General features: G+C 50.1%; 1 protein-coding gene across 1 annotated transcript in view; it reads left to right on the plus strand.

Annotated features, from left to right (window-relative positions):
• Positions 1-319: 319 nt before the first annotated feature.
• LOC308610893 (Golgi-associated RAB2 interactor protein 3-like) overlaps positions 320-16,094 on the plus strand; it is a gene marked incomplete at both ends in the record, with an annotated part of 29,662 nt that continues 13,887 nt past the window's right edge. Inside the window, 2 exons of the mRNA XM_081259886.1 lie at positions 320-586; positions 5,336-5,596. Coding sequence (XP_081116012.1) covers positions 320-586; positions 5,336-5,596 — 528 coding nt within the window. The remainder of the gene's footprint in view (positions 587-5,335; positions 5,597-16,094) is intronic.

Consider the following 16,094-nt stretch of genomic DNA (forward strand, 5'->3'; position numbering starts at 1 on the left):
CAGCCTTTTGAGTAGAAAGTCTATCCAGCCTACCCACACGTATACCCTGGCAGGGTCAGCCTGTTCCCTATGGACGTGGTGGTTGGTTTAGGGGGAGGTTGGTGAGCCTTCCCCAAGGGGGTGGGGGCTTGGACGCTCAACAAAGGGGTGTGTGATGCGATGGTGACGGGTCACAAAGGGCTTGCGGTATAAATAGGGTCGGGTCAAGAGACTCTGGCAGAGTCCTGCAGGGAGGTGACGAGGTGCTTTCGTTCCCTCTCTCTCTCTCTCTCCGAGACTCAATTTGTGGCTGGTGGCTCTGTCTTGAACGAAGAGAGCCATGAGCAGTGAGAGTTTACCTCATTACACGGCCAATAGCTACTGTTCAGTGGGGGTGTCGAAGACCTCCATGGGGGTCCTGCAACGACAACTGTACGAGGGAGGAGAGTATGACATTTTCAAGTACGCTCCCATGTTTGAGAGCGACTTTATCCAGGTCAGCAAGGAAGGAGAACTGATTGACCTAGACAACCGCGTCCGAACGGTGACTGTGGGCATCGCATCCACCAGCCCCCTCTTCCCACTACCTGACGTCATGCTGCTGGCCCGACCAAGGAAAGTCTGTGCTGGGATCACCAAGGGGAGAGGTTGCAAGCCCGTGAAGACCCTAGAGCTCACCAAGCTGCTCCCCTTGAAGTTTGTCAAGATCTCCATCCACAACCGGGAGAAACAGCAGCTGTGCCTGAATCTTGCTACCGGCCGGACTTTCTATCTGCAGCTGTGCCCCTCTTCCGACGCACAAGAAGTCCTCTTTTCCTACTGGGAAAAGCTTGTCTATATCCTGAGACCACCGGTAGACAGTTACAGCAGTACCCCGATGCTCAAAACTGGAGATGCAGCGACTACAGAGGATGCCAAAATCCTAGTGGTAAGTACCGACAGGGACTCAAGAACACGTGGCAGGGCGCTTCGGGAGAGCAAGGCAAAGCTGGTCCTTCATAGCCTTTGGTGCTCTCTGAGACTCGCCTGGGAAATACCTTCTACCGTTGAAAAGGGTCAGGGACAAACGAGCTATCACTACGGGAGTCACCACACGGGAGAGGTTCCGAGTGCTTCTCCACCTTGTCCCACGAGGCCGAGTTTCAGAGAGACCTTAGGTATCATCTCGGCTGCACTGGTCTCATCACCAGGGCTGTAATCCCTTCTACAGCATCCTGACTGTCTGGTCTCTTCCTGAACACTTACCCCAGCCCAGGTAGTCTCAGCAGGTGGGGAACATCATTCACAGTTAGGAAGTCCTTCCTTCATTGTGTCTCCCCGGGAGTCCGACACGCTGACTCAAATCAGCCCAACCCGTGGAGTCACCAAAATGTACAAGGTGTGCATCCCTTGACCCAGGAACCCCACTTCTAGGAATCTGTCCTGCAGAGAGAGAAGCACAAGGGTATAAAGTTAAAGTGTATATCATCATGGAGAATTGTATAAGTGCTCTCCCGGACCCTGGGACTGTTCAAGTAAAGTGGAGTGGCCGTTTGACAGGGGTGCAGTAGATGGGGTCTTGCATCCAATGAGAGCTTATACTGGGTGATTTCAAAGGTTATTCTAAGTATAAGGCCTTGAGTTGCTCAGCTCCAGGATGAGAGAAGAGCGGACAGTTCTGAGCTCACTTTCTGTCATCTCTATCTTACCTGTCTCTCCTCCCCTTGGCTCAGACCACAGAGCTCCACAGAGAAAGGGATCAGGATGAGGTTGAGCTTCACAAGCTTCATGGCGTGACTGGAGCCACGTCTTATGCTTATGTGGTGGGAGAGGGAATCCATCATGCCCCCCATGGATCAACTGCAGCCCTGAAAGGCACCGAAGGATCGGTGGCAGGGATGACCGTGGGCCTGACGGGAGCCACCATCGAGGATCCAGGAGAAAGCGGATCCGGCCAGGCCACTGCAGGTGCTGCCAGCCTATCCCTGCAGGACACGAACCTGGTCTCGGCGGGTGTTGCCAGCACATCCTCGACGGGGGCAGATGGTCCAGAGAGCAGCATGAGCATGGTGTTGCCAGCTGCAGTCACAACCATCAAGCCTGCTGCTGGAAGAGCTGAAGGGAAGGTCGCAGCCCCTCTGGTCTCCACCTTGCAGAACGAAGGCTACACATCTGAACGGGATGGAAGCCAGAAGGTCTCCCACCCCAGGGATGAAGCCTGGAAGGAAAAAAAGGAAAGAAGGACACGTCTTCATCGAGGAAAAGTTCCCATCACCACAGGAGAGGTGAAGGTCACCACAGGACACGAGGGGACAAGAACCAGAAAGCATCCTCCCACTGGTCCTCATGCGGCCATGAAAACCCAAAAGTTGACAAAGGAGGGGAGGACAGCTCGCAGACGGAGGAAGAGCCAGCCCGCCACCAGTTCGGGGACTCTAAGTAAGACCGCCAGTGAGATCCGCTCCGTCTTTAGGCGCTTCAGTCATTCCCCATTCAGCACCAAGGCTCACACATGAACACTGGGAGGTAGACAAAGCCCCGGTTGGCTTGGATCCTTCCCTAGAGAGGCAATTCCTACTTTCTCTAATAAAGGAAACCATACAACTCCAAAAGAAATGCTATCTTGTGTTTTCTATGTCCCCTCGCCTGGTAGGGACTTGACAGTGACTTCTGTGGTGCGAATTGTGCTTTGGCCTGAGACCCCAGAATCAAAATTTTGTTGTACAAGATAGGTATTAAGTATCATTAAGCCATTCACTAGGGCTGGAAATAGATGCACTCTACAGAAATTTTCATTGCGAGGTTGCGAATCTTTTGAAATAAGATTTAATATGTAAATAGTTTGGGGAGAAGACAAGCTGGGGGAAGTGACTGTGTGATGTGTATACTTGCGTTGCTGAATTAATTACTTAACTCATCAAGTATTTATTGCGTGTCCGTGCTGTGCCTAGCACGAGGCTATGTTATTGAACAACCATCCTTTTCTCAGCAAAGCACTTTGCTTTGGTTATGGGCACTCTGTAGAAGGCAAGGAAATAAGCACAGAAAAAGGTTTTCGTCGCTTGCTCGAAGGTCACACGTGCATAGCCACTGCCAGAAAGAGAAGCCTGTTTTCCCAGCAAGGCTTCTCCAGGGCACTTAGGGTGGAGGGAGGACAAGTCTGCAGCCGGGGCTGAGCTTCAGGCCATAGCTGGGGTCAGAGGTTCACCTTATGAAAACAGAAACTCTCTCTGGCTTGTAAGGAAATCAAACCATTGGGAGTTATTTTACTTTGTGTAGGATAAAACAGAACACGGGGGGATCAGGGTTGTCATTGGCTCAACAAAGGGACACAATCTTTATGGTAGAAGCAGCACCAACGAGGAGTCAGGAAATCTGAGTTCCTATCCTGTCTGGGCCACTGACTCTCTTGGGTCACTCTGCCTCTCTGTAATGGTACCTCGGTGGGCAGCCACGGGGTCCCCAACTGTAAAACCAATGGATTGGACCGCTGCAGTGATTCTTACCCTTGGTTGTATGTTGGGAGTTCCCTGGGGAGCTTCAAAACAAACAAACAAACAAAAAAAAAAACCTTGATAGCCTGACCCCAATCCCAGAGATTCTGATGACATTTAAGTGGGGTAAGCCCTCCAGCACTGGGAGTTTTAAAAAGCTCACCCAATAATTCTACTGTGCAGCAGCCAAGTTGGAAAACCACTGGGCTAGGAGGTCTAGGGGGCCTCTTTCAGCCCCAGTATGCCATAACTTTACAGTGGAAGACAGTAGTTCTCAAATATTCACATGCATAAGGATGACCTGGGAAGCCTATTTAAAAAATAACATTTCTCACCATATGATAGCCCTTATACATGGACTCTAAAGTACGATGCAAATGAACATATCTGCAAAACAGAAACAGAATCCCAGACATAGAAGAGAGACTTGGGGTTTTCAGTGGGGTTGGGGGCAGGGAAGGATTGGGAGTTTGGGATTAGCAGATACAAAGTACAGGGTGGATAAACAGCAGGGTCCTACTGTAGAGCACAGAGAGCTATAGTCAGTATCCTGTGATCAACCATAATGGAAAAGAATAGGAAAAAGACTATACATGAAATATACAAAGAATACACATGAAACTGAATCAGAAATTAACAGAAGAAATTAACAGAAGAGAAAGGAACACAACATTGTAAATCAACTATACGTCAATAAAAAAGAAGGGGGGAAAGGAAAAAAATAGAAGCCAAGGTTGGGTTCCCTTTGTGGGGAGGGAGCACGCAGAAGAGGGGCTGGCATGGTTCTATTCCTTGCTCTGGGTGGCAGCTACAGGGCAGCTCACTTTCTTGTTACTCATTAAGCTATATATTTATGGTTTGTGCACTTTCATGAATGTGTGTTATATTTCACAAGAAAAACAGTTTCTAAAACTGTAAAAAAATATAAATATAAAACGTTAGCCTCCTTGAAAAGAGAAAATGGGTGAGAAAATTCTCCATATCCTGGAAATGACAGTACCAATGGGACTCTGACAGGTAGCACTCTTTCTAAGTTCCTGCCAGCACTGTGCTATATACGCTGGGGGCACAGAGAACAGCAATCCCCATAGGATGCCTGCCCTTAGCAAGTACACGGTCCACTTCCAGGATTTTATCCCCAGGACATCATTCAGCAGAAGCGCCAAGATGATGGAGATTTGTAACAACAACAAGACTGGAAACCACCCAGATATTTACAAAGGCAGGAGGGTTTTCTCAACCTTTTGAGTAGAAAGACTATCCAGCCTACCCACACCTATACCCTGGCAGGGTCAGCCTGTTCCCTATGGACGTGGTGGTTGGTTTAGGGGGAGGCTGGTGAGCCTGCCCCAAGGGGGTGGGGGCTTAGAGGCTCACCAAAGGGGTGTGTAATGCGATGGTGACGGGTCACAAAGGGCTTGCGGTATAAATAGGGTCGGGTCAAGAGACTCTGGCAGAGTCCTGCAGGGAGGTGACGAGGTGCTTTCGTTCCCTCTCTCTCTCTCTCTCCGAGACTCAATTTGTGGCTGGTGGCTCTGTCTTGAACGAAGAGAGCCATGAGCAGTGAGAGTTTACCTCATTACACGGCCAATAGCTACTGTTCAGTGGGGGTGTCGAGGACCTCCATGGGGGTCCTGCAACGACAACTGTACGAGGAAGGAGAGTATGACATTTTCAATTACGCTCCCATGTTTGAGAGCGACTTTATCCAGGTCAGCAAGGAAGGAGAACTGATTGACCTAGACAACCGTGTCCGAACGGTGACTGTGGGCGTCGCATCCACCAGCCCCCTCTTCCCACTACCTGACGTCATGCTGCTGGCCCGACCAAGGAAAGTCTGTGCCGGGATCACCAAGGGGAGAGGTTGCAAGCCCGTGAAGACCCTAGAGCTCACCAAGCTGCTCCCCTTGAAGTTTGTCAAGATCTCCATCCACAACCGGGAGAAACAGCAGCTGTGCCTGAATCTTGCTACCGGCCGGACTTGCCATCTGCAGCGGTGCCCCTCTTCCGACGCACAAGAAGACCTCTTTTCCTATTGGGAAAAGCTTGTCTATATCCTGAGACCACCGGTAGACAGTTACAGCAGTAACCCGATGCTCCAAACTGGAGATGCAGCGACTACAGAGGATGCCAAAATCCTAGTGGTAAGTACCGATATGGACTCAAGAACACGGGGCAGGGCGCTTCAGGAGAGCAAGGCAAAGCTGGTCCTTCATAGCCTTTGGTGCTCTCTGAGACTCGCCTGGGAAATACCTTCTACCGTTGAAAAGCGTCAGGGACAAACGAGCTATCACTATGGGAGTCACCACACGGGAGAGGTTCCGAGTGCTTCTCCACCTTGTCCCACGAGGCCGATTTTCAGAGAGACCTTAGGTATCATCTCGGCTGCACTGGTCTCATCACCAGGGCTGTAATCCCTTCTACAGCATCCTGACTGTCTGGTCTCTTCCTGAACACTTACCCCAGCCCAGGTAGTCTCAGCAGGTGGGGAACATCATTCACAGTTAGGAAGTCCTTCCTTCATTGTGTCTCCCCGGGACTCCAACACGCTGACTCAAATCACCCCAACCCGTGGAGTCACCAAAATATACAAGGTGTGCATCCCTTGACCCAGGAACCCCACTTCTAGGAATCTGTCCTGCAGAGAGAGAAGCACAAGGGTATAAAGTTAAAGTGTATATCATCATGGAGAATTGTATCAGTGCTCTCCCTGACCCTTGGACTGTTCAAGTAAAGTGGAGTGGCCGTTTGACAGGGGTGCAGTAGATGGGGTCTTGCATCCAATGGGAGCTTAGACTGGGTGATTTCAAAGGTTATTCTAAGTATAAGGCCTTGAGTTGCTCAGCTCCAGGATGAGAGAGGAGCGGACAGTTCTGAGCTCACTTTCTGTCATCTCTATCTTACCTGTCTCTCCTCCCCTTGGCTCAGACCACAGAGCTCCACAGAGAAAGGGATCAGGATGAGGTTGGGCTTCACAAGATTCGTGACGTGACTGGAGCCACGTCTTGTGCTTATGTGGTGGGAGAGGGAATCCATCATGCCCCCCGTGGGTCACCTGCAGCCCTGAAAGGCGCCGAAGGATCGGCGGCAGGGATGACCGTGGGCCTGGCGGGAGCCACCATCGAGGATCCAGGAGAAAACGGATCCGGCCAGGCCACTGCAGGTGATGCCAGCCTATCCCTGCAGGACACGAACCTGGTCTCGGCGGGTGTTGCCAGCATATCCTCGACGGGGGCAGATGGTCCAGAGAGCAGCATGTGCATGGTGTTGCCAGCTGCAGTAACAACCAGCAAGCCTGCTGCTGGAAGAGCTGAAGGGAAGGTCGCAGCCCCCATGGTCTCCACCTTGCAGAGCGAAGGCTACACGTCTGAACGGGATGGAAGCCAGAAGGTCTCCCACCCCAGGGATGAAGCCTGGAAGGAAAAAAAGGAAAGAAGGACACGTCTTCATCGAGGAAAAGTTCCCATCACCGCAGGGCAGGTGAAGGTCACCACAGGACACGAGGGGACAAGACCCAGAAAGCATCCTCCCACTGGTCCTCATGCGGCCATGAAAACCCCAAAGTTGACAAAGGAGGGGAGGACAGCTCGCAGACGGAGGAAGAGCCAGCCCGCCACCAGTTCGGGGACTCTAAGTAAGACCGCCAGTGAGATCCGCTCCGTCTTTAGGCGCTTCAGTCATTCCCCATTCAGCACCAAGGCTCACACATGACCACTGGGAGGTAGACAAAGCCCCGGTTGGCTTGGATCCTTCCCTAGAGAGGCAATTCCTACTTTCTCTAATAAAGGAAACCATACAACTCCAAAAGAAATGCGATCTTGTGTTTTCTATGTCCCCTCGCCTGGTAGTGACTTGACAGTGACTTCTGTGGTGCGAATTGTGCTTTGGCCTGAGACCCCAGAATCAAAATTTTGTTGTACAAGATAGGTATTAAGTATCATTAAGCCATTCACTAGGGCTGGAAATAGATGCACTCTACAGAAATTTTCATTGCGAGGTTGCGAATCTTTTGAAATAAGATTTAATATGTAAATAGTTTGGGGAGAAGACAAGCTGGGGGAAGTGACTGTGTGAAGTGTATACTTGCGTTGCTGAATTAATTACTTAACTCATCAAGTATTTATTGGCTGTCTGTTCTGTGCCTAGCACGAGGCTATGTTATTGAACAACCATCCTTTTCTCAGCAAAGCACTTTGCTTTGGTTATGGGCACTCTGTAGAAGGCAAGGAAATAAGCACAGAAAAAGGTTTTCGTCGCTTGCTCGAAGGTCACACGTGCATAGCCACTGCCAGAAAGAGAAGCCTGTTTTCCCAGCAAGGCTTCTCCAGGGCACTTAGGGTGGAGGGAGGACAAGTCTGCAGCCGGGGCTGAGCTTCAGGCCATAGCTGGGGTCAGAGGTTCACCTTATGAAAACAGAAACTCTCTCTGGCTTGTAAGGAAATCAAACCATTGGGAGTTATTTTACTTTGTGAAGGATAAAACAGAACACGGGGGGATCAGGGTTGTCATTGGCTCAACAAAGGGACACAATCTTTATGGTAGAAGCAGCACCAACGAGGAGTCAGGAAATCTGAGTTCCTATCCTGTCTGGGCCACTGACTCTCTTGGGTCACTCTGCCTCTCTGTAATGGTACCTCGGTGGGCAGCCACGGGGTCCCCAACTGTAAAACCAATGGATTGGACCGCTGCAGTGATTCTTACCCTTGGTTGTATGTTGGGAGTTCCCTGGGGAGCTTCAAAACAAACAAACAAACAAACAAAAAAACATTGATAGCCTGACCCCAATCCCAGAGATTCTGATGACATTTAAGTGGGGTAAGCCCTCCAGCACTGGGAGTTTTAAAAATCTCACCCAATAATTCTACTGTGCAGCAGCCAAGTTGGAAAACCACTGGGCTAGGAGGTCTGGGGGGCCTCTTTCAGCCCCAGTATGCCATAACTTTACAGTGGAAGACAGTAGTTCTCAAACATTCACATTCATGAGGATGACCTGGGAAGCCTATTTAAAAAATCACATTTCTCACCATATGATAGCCCTTATACATGGACTCTAAAGTACGATGCAAATGAACATATCTGCAAAACAGAAACAGACTCCCAGACATAGAAGAGAGACTTGGGGTTTTCAGTGGGGTTGGGGGCAGGGAAGGATTGGGAGTTTGGGATTAGCAGATACAAACTACAGGGTGGATAAACAGCAGGGTCCTACTGTAGAGCACAGAGAGCTATAGTCAGTATCCTGTGATCAACCATAAAGGAAAAGAATAGGAAAAAGACTATACATGAAATATACAAAGAATACACATGAAACTGAATCAGAAATTAACAGAAGAAATTAACACAACAGAAAGGAACACAACATTGCAAATCAACTATACGTCAATAAAAAAGAAGGGGGGAAAGGAAAAAACTAGAAGCCAAGGTTGGGTTCCCTTTGTGGGGAGGGAGCACGCAGAAGAGGGGCTGGCAGGGTTCTATTTCTTGTTCTGGGTGGCAGCTACAAGGCTGCTCACATTCTTGTTACTCATTAAGCTATATATTTATGGTTTGTGCACTTTCATGAATGTGTGTTATATTTCACAAGAAAAACAGTTTCTAAAACTGTAAAAAAATATAAATATAAAACGTTAGCCTCCTTGAAAAGAGAAAATGGGTGAGAAAATTCTCCATATCCTGGAAATGACAGTACCAATGGGACTCTGACAGGTAGCACTCTTTCTAAGTTCCTGCCAGCACTGTGCTATATACGCTGGGGGCACAGAGAACAGCAATCCCCATAGGATGCCTGCCCTTAGCAAGTACACGGTCCACTTCCAGGATTTTATCCCCAGGACATCATTCAGCAGAAGGGCCAAGATGATGGAGATTTGTAACAACAACAAGACTGGAAACCACCCAGATATTTACAAAGGCAGGAGGGTTTTCTCAACCTTTTGAGTAGAAAGACTATGCAGCCTACCCACACGTATACCCTGGCAGGGTCAGCCTGTTCCCTATGGACGTGGTGGTTGGTTTAGGGGGAGGCTGGTGAGCCTGCCACAAGGGAGTGGGGGCTTGGAGGCTCACCAAAGGGGTGTGTAATGCGATGGTGACGGGTCACAAAGGGCTTGCGGTAGAAATAGGGTCGGGTCAAGAGACTCTGGCAGAGTCCTGCAGGGAGGTGACGAGGTGCTTTCGTTCCCTCTCTCTCTCTCTCTCCGAGACTCAATTTGTGGCTGGTGGCTCTGTCTTGAACGAAGAGAGCCATGAGCCGTGAGAGTTTACCTCATTACACGGCCAATAGCTACTGTTCAGTGGGGGTGTCGAGGACCTCCATGGGGGTCCTGCAACGACAACTGTACGAGGGAGGAGAGTATGACATTTTCAAGTACTCTCCCATGTTTGAGACCGACTTTATCCAGGTCAGCAAGGAAGGAGAACTGATTGACCTAGACAACCGCGTCCGAACAGTGACTGTGGGCGTCGCATCCACCAGCCCCCTCTTCCCACTACCTGACGTCATGCTGCTGGCCCGACCAAGGAATGTCTGTGCCGGGGTCACCAAGGGGAGAGGTTGCAAGCCCGTGAAGACCCTAGAACTCACCAAGCTTCTCCCCTTGAAATTTGTCAAGATCTCCATCCACAACCGGGAGAAACAGCAGCTGTGCCTGAATCTTGCTACCGGCCGGACTTTCTATCTGCAGCTGTGCCCCTCTTCCGACGCACAAGAAGACCTCTTTTCCTATTGGGAAAAGCTTGTCTATATCCTGAGACCACCGGTAGACAGTTACAGCAGTAACCCGATGCTCCAAACTGAAGATGCAGCGACTACAGAGGATGCCAAAATCCTCGTGGTAAGTACCGATAGGGACTCAAGAACACGGGGCAGAGAGCTTCGGGAGAGCAGGGCAAAGCTGGTCCTTCATAGCCTTTGGTGCTCTCTGAGACTCGCCTGGGAAATACCTTCTACCGTTGAAAAGGGTCAGGGACAAACGAGCTATCACTACGGGAGTCACCACACGGTAGAGGTTCCGAGTGCTTCTCCACATTGTCCCACGAGGCCGAGTTTCAGAGAGACCTTAGGTATCATCTCGGCTGCACTGGTCTCATCACCAGGGCTGTAATCCCTTCTACAGCATCCTGACTGTCTGGTCTCTTCCTGAACACTTACCCCAGCCCAGGTAGTCTCAGCAGGTGGGGAACATCATTCACAGTTAGGAAGTTCTTCCTTCATTGTGTCTCCCTGGGACTCCGACACGCTGACTCAAATCAGCCCAACCCGTGGAGTCACCAAAATGTACAAGGTGTGCATCCCTTGACCCAGGAACCCCACTTCTAGGAATCTGTCCTGCAGAGAGAGAAGCACAAGGGTATAAAGTTAAAGTGTATATCATCATGGAGAATTGTATCAGTGCTCTCCGGGACCCTTGGACTGGTCAAGTAAATTGGAGTGGCCGTTTGACAGGGGTGCAGTAGATGGGGTATTGCATCCAATGGGAGCTTAGACTGGGTGATTTCAAAGGTTATTCTAAGTATAAGGCCTTGAGTTGCTCAGCTCCAGGATGAGAGAGGAGCGGACAGTTCTGAGCTCACTTTCTGTCATCTCTATCTTACCTGTCTCTCCTCCCCTTGGCTCAGACCACAGAGCTCCACAGAGAAAGGGATCAGGATGAGGTTGGGCTTCACAAGCTTCGTGACGTGACTGGAGCCACGTCTTGTGCTTATGTGGTGGGAGAGGGAATACATCATGCCCCCCGTGGGTCACCTGCAGCCCTGAAAGGCGCCGAAGGATCGGCGGCAGGGATGACCGTGGGCCTGGCGGGAGCCACCATCGAGGATCCAGGAGAAAGCGGATCCGTCCAGGCCACTGCAGGTGCTGCCAGCCTATCCCTGCAGGACACGAACCTGGTCTCGGCGGGTGTTGCCAGCATATCCTCGACGGGGGCAGATGGTCCAGAGAGCAGCATGAGCATGGTGTTGCCAGCTGCAGTCACAACCAGCAAGCCTGCTGCTGGAAGAGCTGAAGGGAAGGTCGCAGCCCCCATGGTCTCCACCTTGCAGAGCGAAGGCTACACGTCTGAACGGGATGGAAGCCAGAAGGTCTCCCACCCCAGGGATGAAGCCTGGAAGGAAAAAAAGGAAAGAAGGACACGTCTTCATCGAGGAAAAGTTCCCATCACCGCAGGGCAGGTGAAGGTCACCACAGGACACGAGGGGCAAGACCCAGAAAGCATCCTCCCACTGGTCCTCATGCGGCCATGAAAACCCCAAAGTTGACAAAGGAGGGGAGGACAGCTCGCAGACGGAGGAAGAGCCAGCCCGCCACCAGTTCGGGGACTCTAAGTAAGACCGCCAGTGAGATCCTCTCCGTCTTTAGGCGCTTCAGTTATTCCCCATTCAGCCCCAAGGCTCACACATGACCACTGGGAGGTAGACAAAGCCCCGGTTGGCTTGGATCCTTCCCTAGAGAGGCAATTCCTACTTTCTCTAATAAAGGAAACCATACAACTCCAAAAGAAATGCTATCTTGTGTTTTCTATGTCCCCTCGCCTGGTAGTGACTTGACAGTGACTTCTGTGGTGCGAATTGTGCTTTGGCCTGAGACCCCAGAATCAAAACTTTGTTGTACAAGATAGGTATTAAGTATCATTAAGCCATTCACTAGGGCTGGAAATAGATGCACTCTACAGAAATTTATATTGCGAGGTTGCGAATCTTTTGAAATAAGATTTAATATGTAAATAGTTTGGGGAGAAGACAAGCTGGGGGAAGTGACTGTGTGATGTGTATACTTGCGTTGCTGAATTAATTACTTAACTCATCAAGTATTTATTGGCTGTCCGTTCTGTGCCTAGCACGAGGCTATGTTATTGAACAACCATCCTTTTCTCAGCAAAGCACTTTGCTTTGGTTATGGGCACTCTGTAGAAGGCAAGGAAATAAGCACAGAAAAAGGTTTTCGTCGCTTGCTCGAAGGTCACACGTGCATAGCCACTGCCAGAAAGAGAAGACTGTTTTCCCAGCAAGGCTTCTCCAGGGCACTTAGGGTGGAGGGAGGACAAGTCTGCAGCCGGGGCTCAGCTTCAGGCCATAGCTGGGGTCAGAGGTTCACCTTATGAAAACAGAAACTCTCTCTGGCTTGTAAGGAAATCAAACCATTGGGAGTTATTTTACTTTGTGTAGGATAAAACAGAACACGGGGGGATCAGGGTTGTCATTGGCTCAACAAAGGGACACAATCTTTATGGTAGAAGCAGCACCAACGAGGAGTCAGGAAATCTGAGTTCCTATCCTGTCTGGGCCACTGACTCTCTTGGGTCACTCTGCAACTCTGTAATGGTACCTCGGTGGGCAGCCACGGGGTCCCCAATTGTAAAACCAATGGATTGGACCGCTGCAGTGATTCTTACCCTTGGTTGTATGTTGGGAGTTCCCTGGGGAGCTTCAAAACAAACAAACAAACAAACAAAAAAACATTGATAGCCTGACCCCAATCCCAGAGATTCTGATGACATTTAAGTGGGGTAAGCCCTCCAGCACTGGGAGTTTTAAAAATCTCACCCAATAATTCTACTGTGCAGCAGCCAAGTTGGAAATCCACAGGGCTAGGATGTCTGGGGGGCCTCTTTCAGGCCCAGTATGCCATAACTTTACAGTGGAAGACAGTAGTTCTCAAACATTCACATGCATAAGGATCACGTGGGAAGCCTATTTAAAAAAATAACATTTCTCACCATATGATAGCCCTTATACATGGACTCTAAAGTACGATGCAAATGAACATATCTGCAAAACAGAAACAGACTCCCAGACATAGAAGAGAGACTTGGGGTTTTCAGTGGAGTTGGGGGCAGGGAAGGATTGGGAGTTTGGGATTAGAAGATACAAACTACAGGGTGGATAAACAGCAGGGTCCTACTGTAGAGCACAGAGAGCTATAGTCAGTATCCTGCGATCAACCATAATGGAAAAGAATAGGAAAAAGACTATACATGAAATATACAAAGAATACACATGAAACTGAATCAGAAATTAACAGAAGAAATTAACACAACAGAAAGGAACACAACATTGCAAATCAACTATACGTCAATAAAAAAGAAGGGGGGAAAGGAAAAAAATAGAAGCCAAGGTTGGGTTCCCTTTGTGGGGAGGGAGCACGCAGAAGAGGGGCTGGCAGGGTTCTATTCCTTGCTCTGGGTGGCAGCTACAAGGCTGCTCACTTTCTTGTTACTCATTAAGCTATATATTTAGGGTTTGTTCACTTTCATGAATGTGTGTTATATTTCACAAGAAAAAGTTTCTAAATCTGTAAAAAAATATAAATATAAAACGTTAGCATCCTTGAAAAGAGAAAATGGGTGAGAAAATTCTCCATATCCTGGAAATGACAGTACCAATGGGACTCTGACAGGTAGCACTCTTTCTAAGTTCCTGCCAGCACTGTGCTATATACGCTGGGGGCACAGAGAACAGCAATCCCCATAGGATGTCTGCCCTTAGCAAGTACACTGTCCACTTCCAGGATTTTATCCCCAGGACATCATTCAGCAGAAGCGCCAAGATGATGGAGATTTGTAACAACAACAAGACTGGAAACCACCCAGATATTTACCAAAGCAAGAGGGTTTCCTCAAACTTTTGAGTAGAAAGACTATCCAGCCTACCCACACCTATACCCTGGCAGGGTCAGCCTGTTCCCTATGGACGTGGTGGTTGGTTTAGGGGGAGGCTGGTGAGCCTGCCCCAAGGGGGTGGGGTCTTGGAGGCTCAACAAAGGGGTGTGTGATGCGATGGTGACGGGTCACAAAGGGCTCGCGGTATAAATAGGGTTGGGTCAAGAGACTCTGGCAGAGTCCTGCAGGGAGGTGACGAGGTGCTTTCGTTCCCTCTCTCTCTCTCTCTCCGAGACTCTATTTGTGGCTGGTGGCTCTGTCTTGAACGAAGAGAGCCATGAGCAGTGAGAGTTTACCTCATTACACGGCCAATAGCTACAGTTCAGTGGGGGTTTCGAGGACCTCCATGGGGGTCCTCCAACGACAACTGTACGAGGGAGGAGAGTATGACATTTTCAAGTAGGCTCCCATGTTTGAGAGCGACTTTATCCAGGTCAGCAAGGAAGGAGAACTGATTGACCTAGACAACCGCGTCCGAACGGTGACTGTGGGCGTCGCATCCACCAGCCCCCTCTTCCCACTACCTGACGTCATGCTGCTGGCCCGTCCAAGGAAAGTCTGTGCCGGGATCACCAAGGGGAGAGGTTGCAAGCCCGTGAAGACCCTAGAGCTCACCTAGCTGCTCCCCTTGAAGTTTGTCAAGATCTCCATCCACAACCGGGAGAAACAGCAGCTGTGCCTGAATCTTGCTACAGTCCGGACTTTCTATCTGCAGCTGTGCCCCTCTGCCGACGCACAAGAAGACCTCTTTTCCTACTGGGAAAAGCCTGTCTATATCCTGAGACCACCGGTAGACAGTTACAGCAGTACCCCGATGTTCCAAACTGGAGATGCAGCGACTACAGAGGATGCCAAAATCCTAGTGGTAAGCACCGACAGGGACTCAAGAACACGGGGCAGGGCACTTCGGGAGAGCAGGGCAAACTGGTCCTTCATAGCCTTTGGTGCTCTCTGAGACTCGCCTGCGAAATACCTTCTACCGTTGAAAAGGGTCAGGGACAAACGAGCTATCACTACGGGAGTCACCACACTGGAGAGGTTCTGAGTGCTTCTCCACCTTGTCCCACGAGGCCGAGTTTCAGAGAGACCTTAGGTATCATCTCGGCTGCACTGGTCTCATCACCAGGGCTGTAATCCCTTCTACAGCATCCTGACTGTCTGGTCTCTTCCTGAACACTTACCCCAGCCCAGGTAGTCTCAGCAGGTGGGGAACATCATTCACAGTTAGGAAGTCCTTCCTTCATTGTGTCTCCCCGGGACTCCGACACGCTGACTCAAATAAGCCCCACCCGTGGAGTCACCAAAATGTACAAGGTGTGCATCCCTTGACCCAGGAACCCCCTTCTAGGAATCTGTCCTGCAGAGAGAGAAGCACAAGGGTATAAAGTTAAAGTGTATATCATCATGGAGAATTGTATCAGTGCTCTCCCTGACCCTGGGACTGTTCAAGTAAAGTGGAGTGGCCGTTTGACAGGGGTGCAGTAGATGGGGTCTTGCATCCAATGGGAGCTTAGACTGGGTGATTTCAAAGGTTATTCTAAGTATAAGGCCTTGAGTTGCTCAGCTCCAGGATGAGAGAGGAGCGGAAAGTTCTGAGCTCACTTTCTGTCATCTCAATCTTACCTGACTCTCCTAACCTTGGCTCAGACCACAGAGCTCCACAGAGAAAGGGATCAGGATGAGGTTGGGCTTCACAAGCTTCGTGATGTGACTGGAGCCACGTCTTGTGCTTATGTGGTGGGAGAGGGAATACATCATGCCCCCCGTGGGTCACCTGCAGCCCTGAAAGGCGCCGAAGGATCGGCGGCAGGGATGACCGTGGGCCTGGCGGGAGCCACCATCGAGGATCCAGGAGAAAGTGGATCCATCCAGGCCACTGCAGGTGCTGCCAGCCTATCCCTGCAGGACACGAACCTGGTCTCAGCGGGTGTTGCCAGCATATCTTCGACGGGGGCAGATGGTCCAGAGAGCAGCATGAGCATGGTGT

This window comes from Mesoplodon bidens, assembly GCF_964165515.1.
Source record: "Mesoplodon bidens genome assembly, contig: HAP1_SCAFFOLD_58, whole genome shotgun sequence".
Lineage (NCBI taxonomy): Eukaryota > Metazoa > Chordata > Mammalia > Artiodactyla > Ziphiidae > Mesoplodon > Mesoplodon bidens.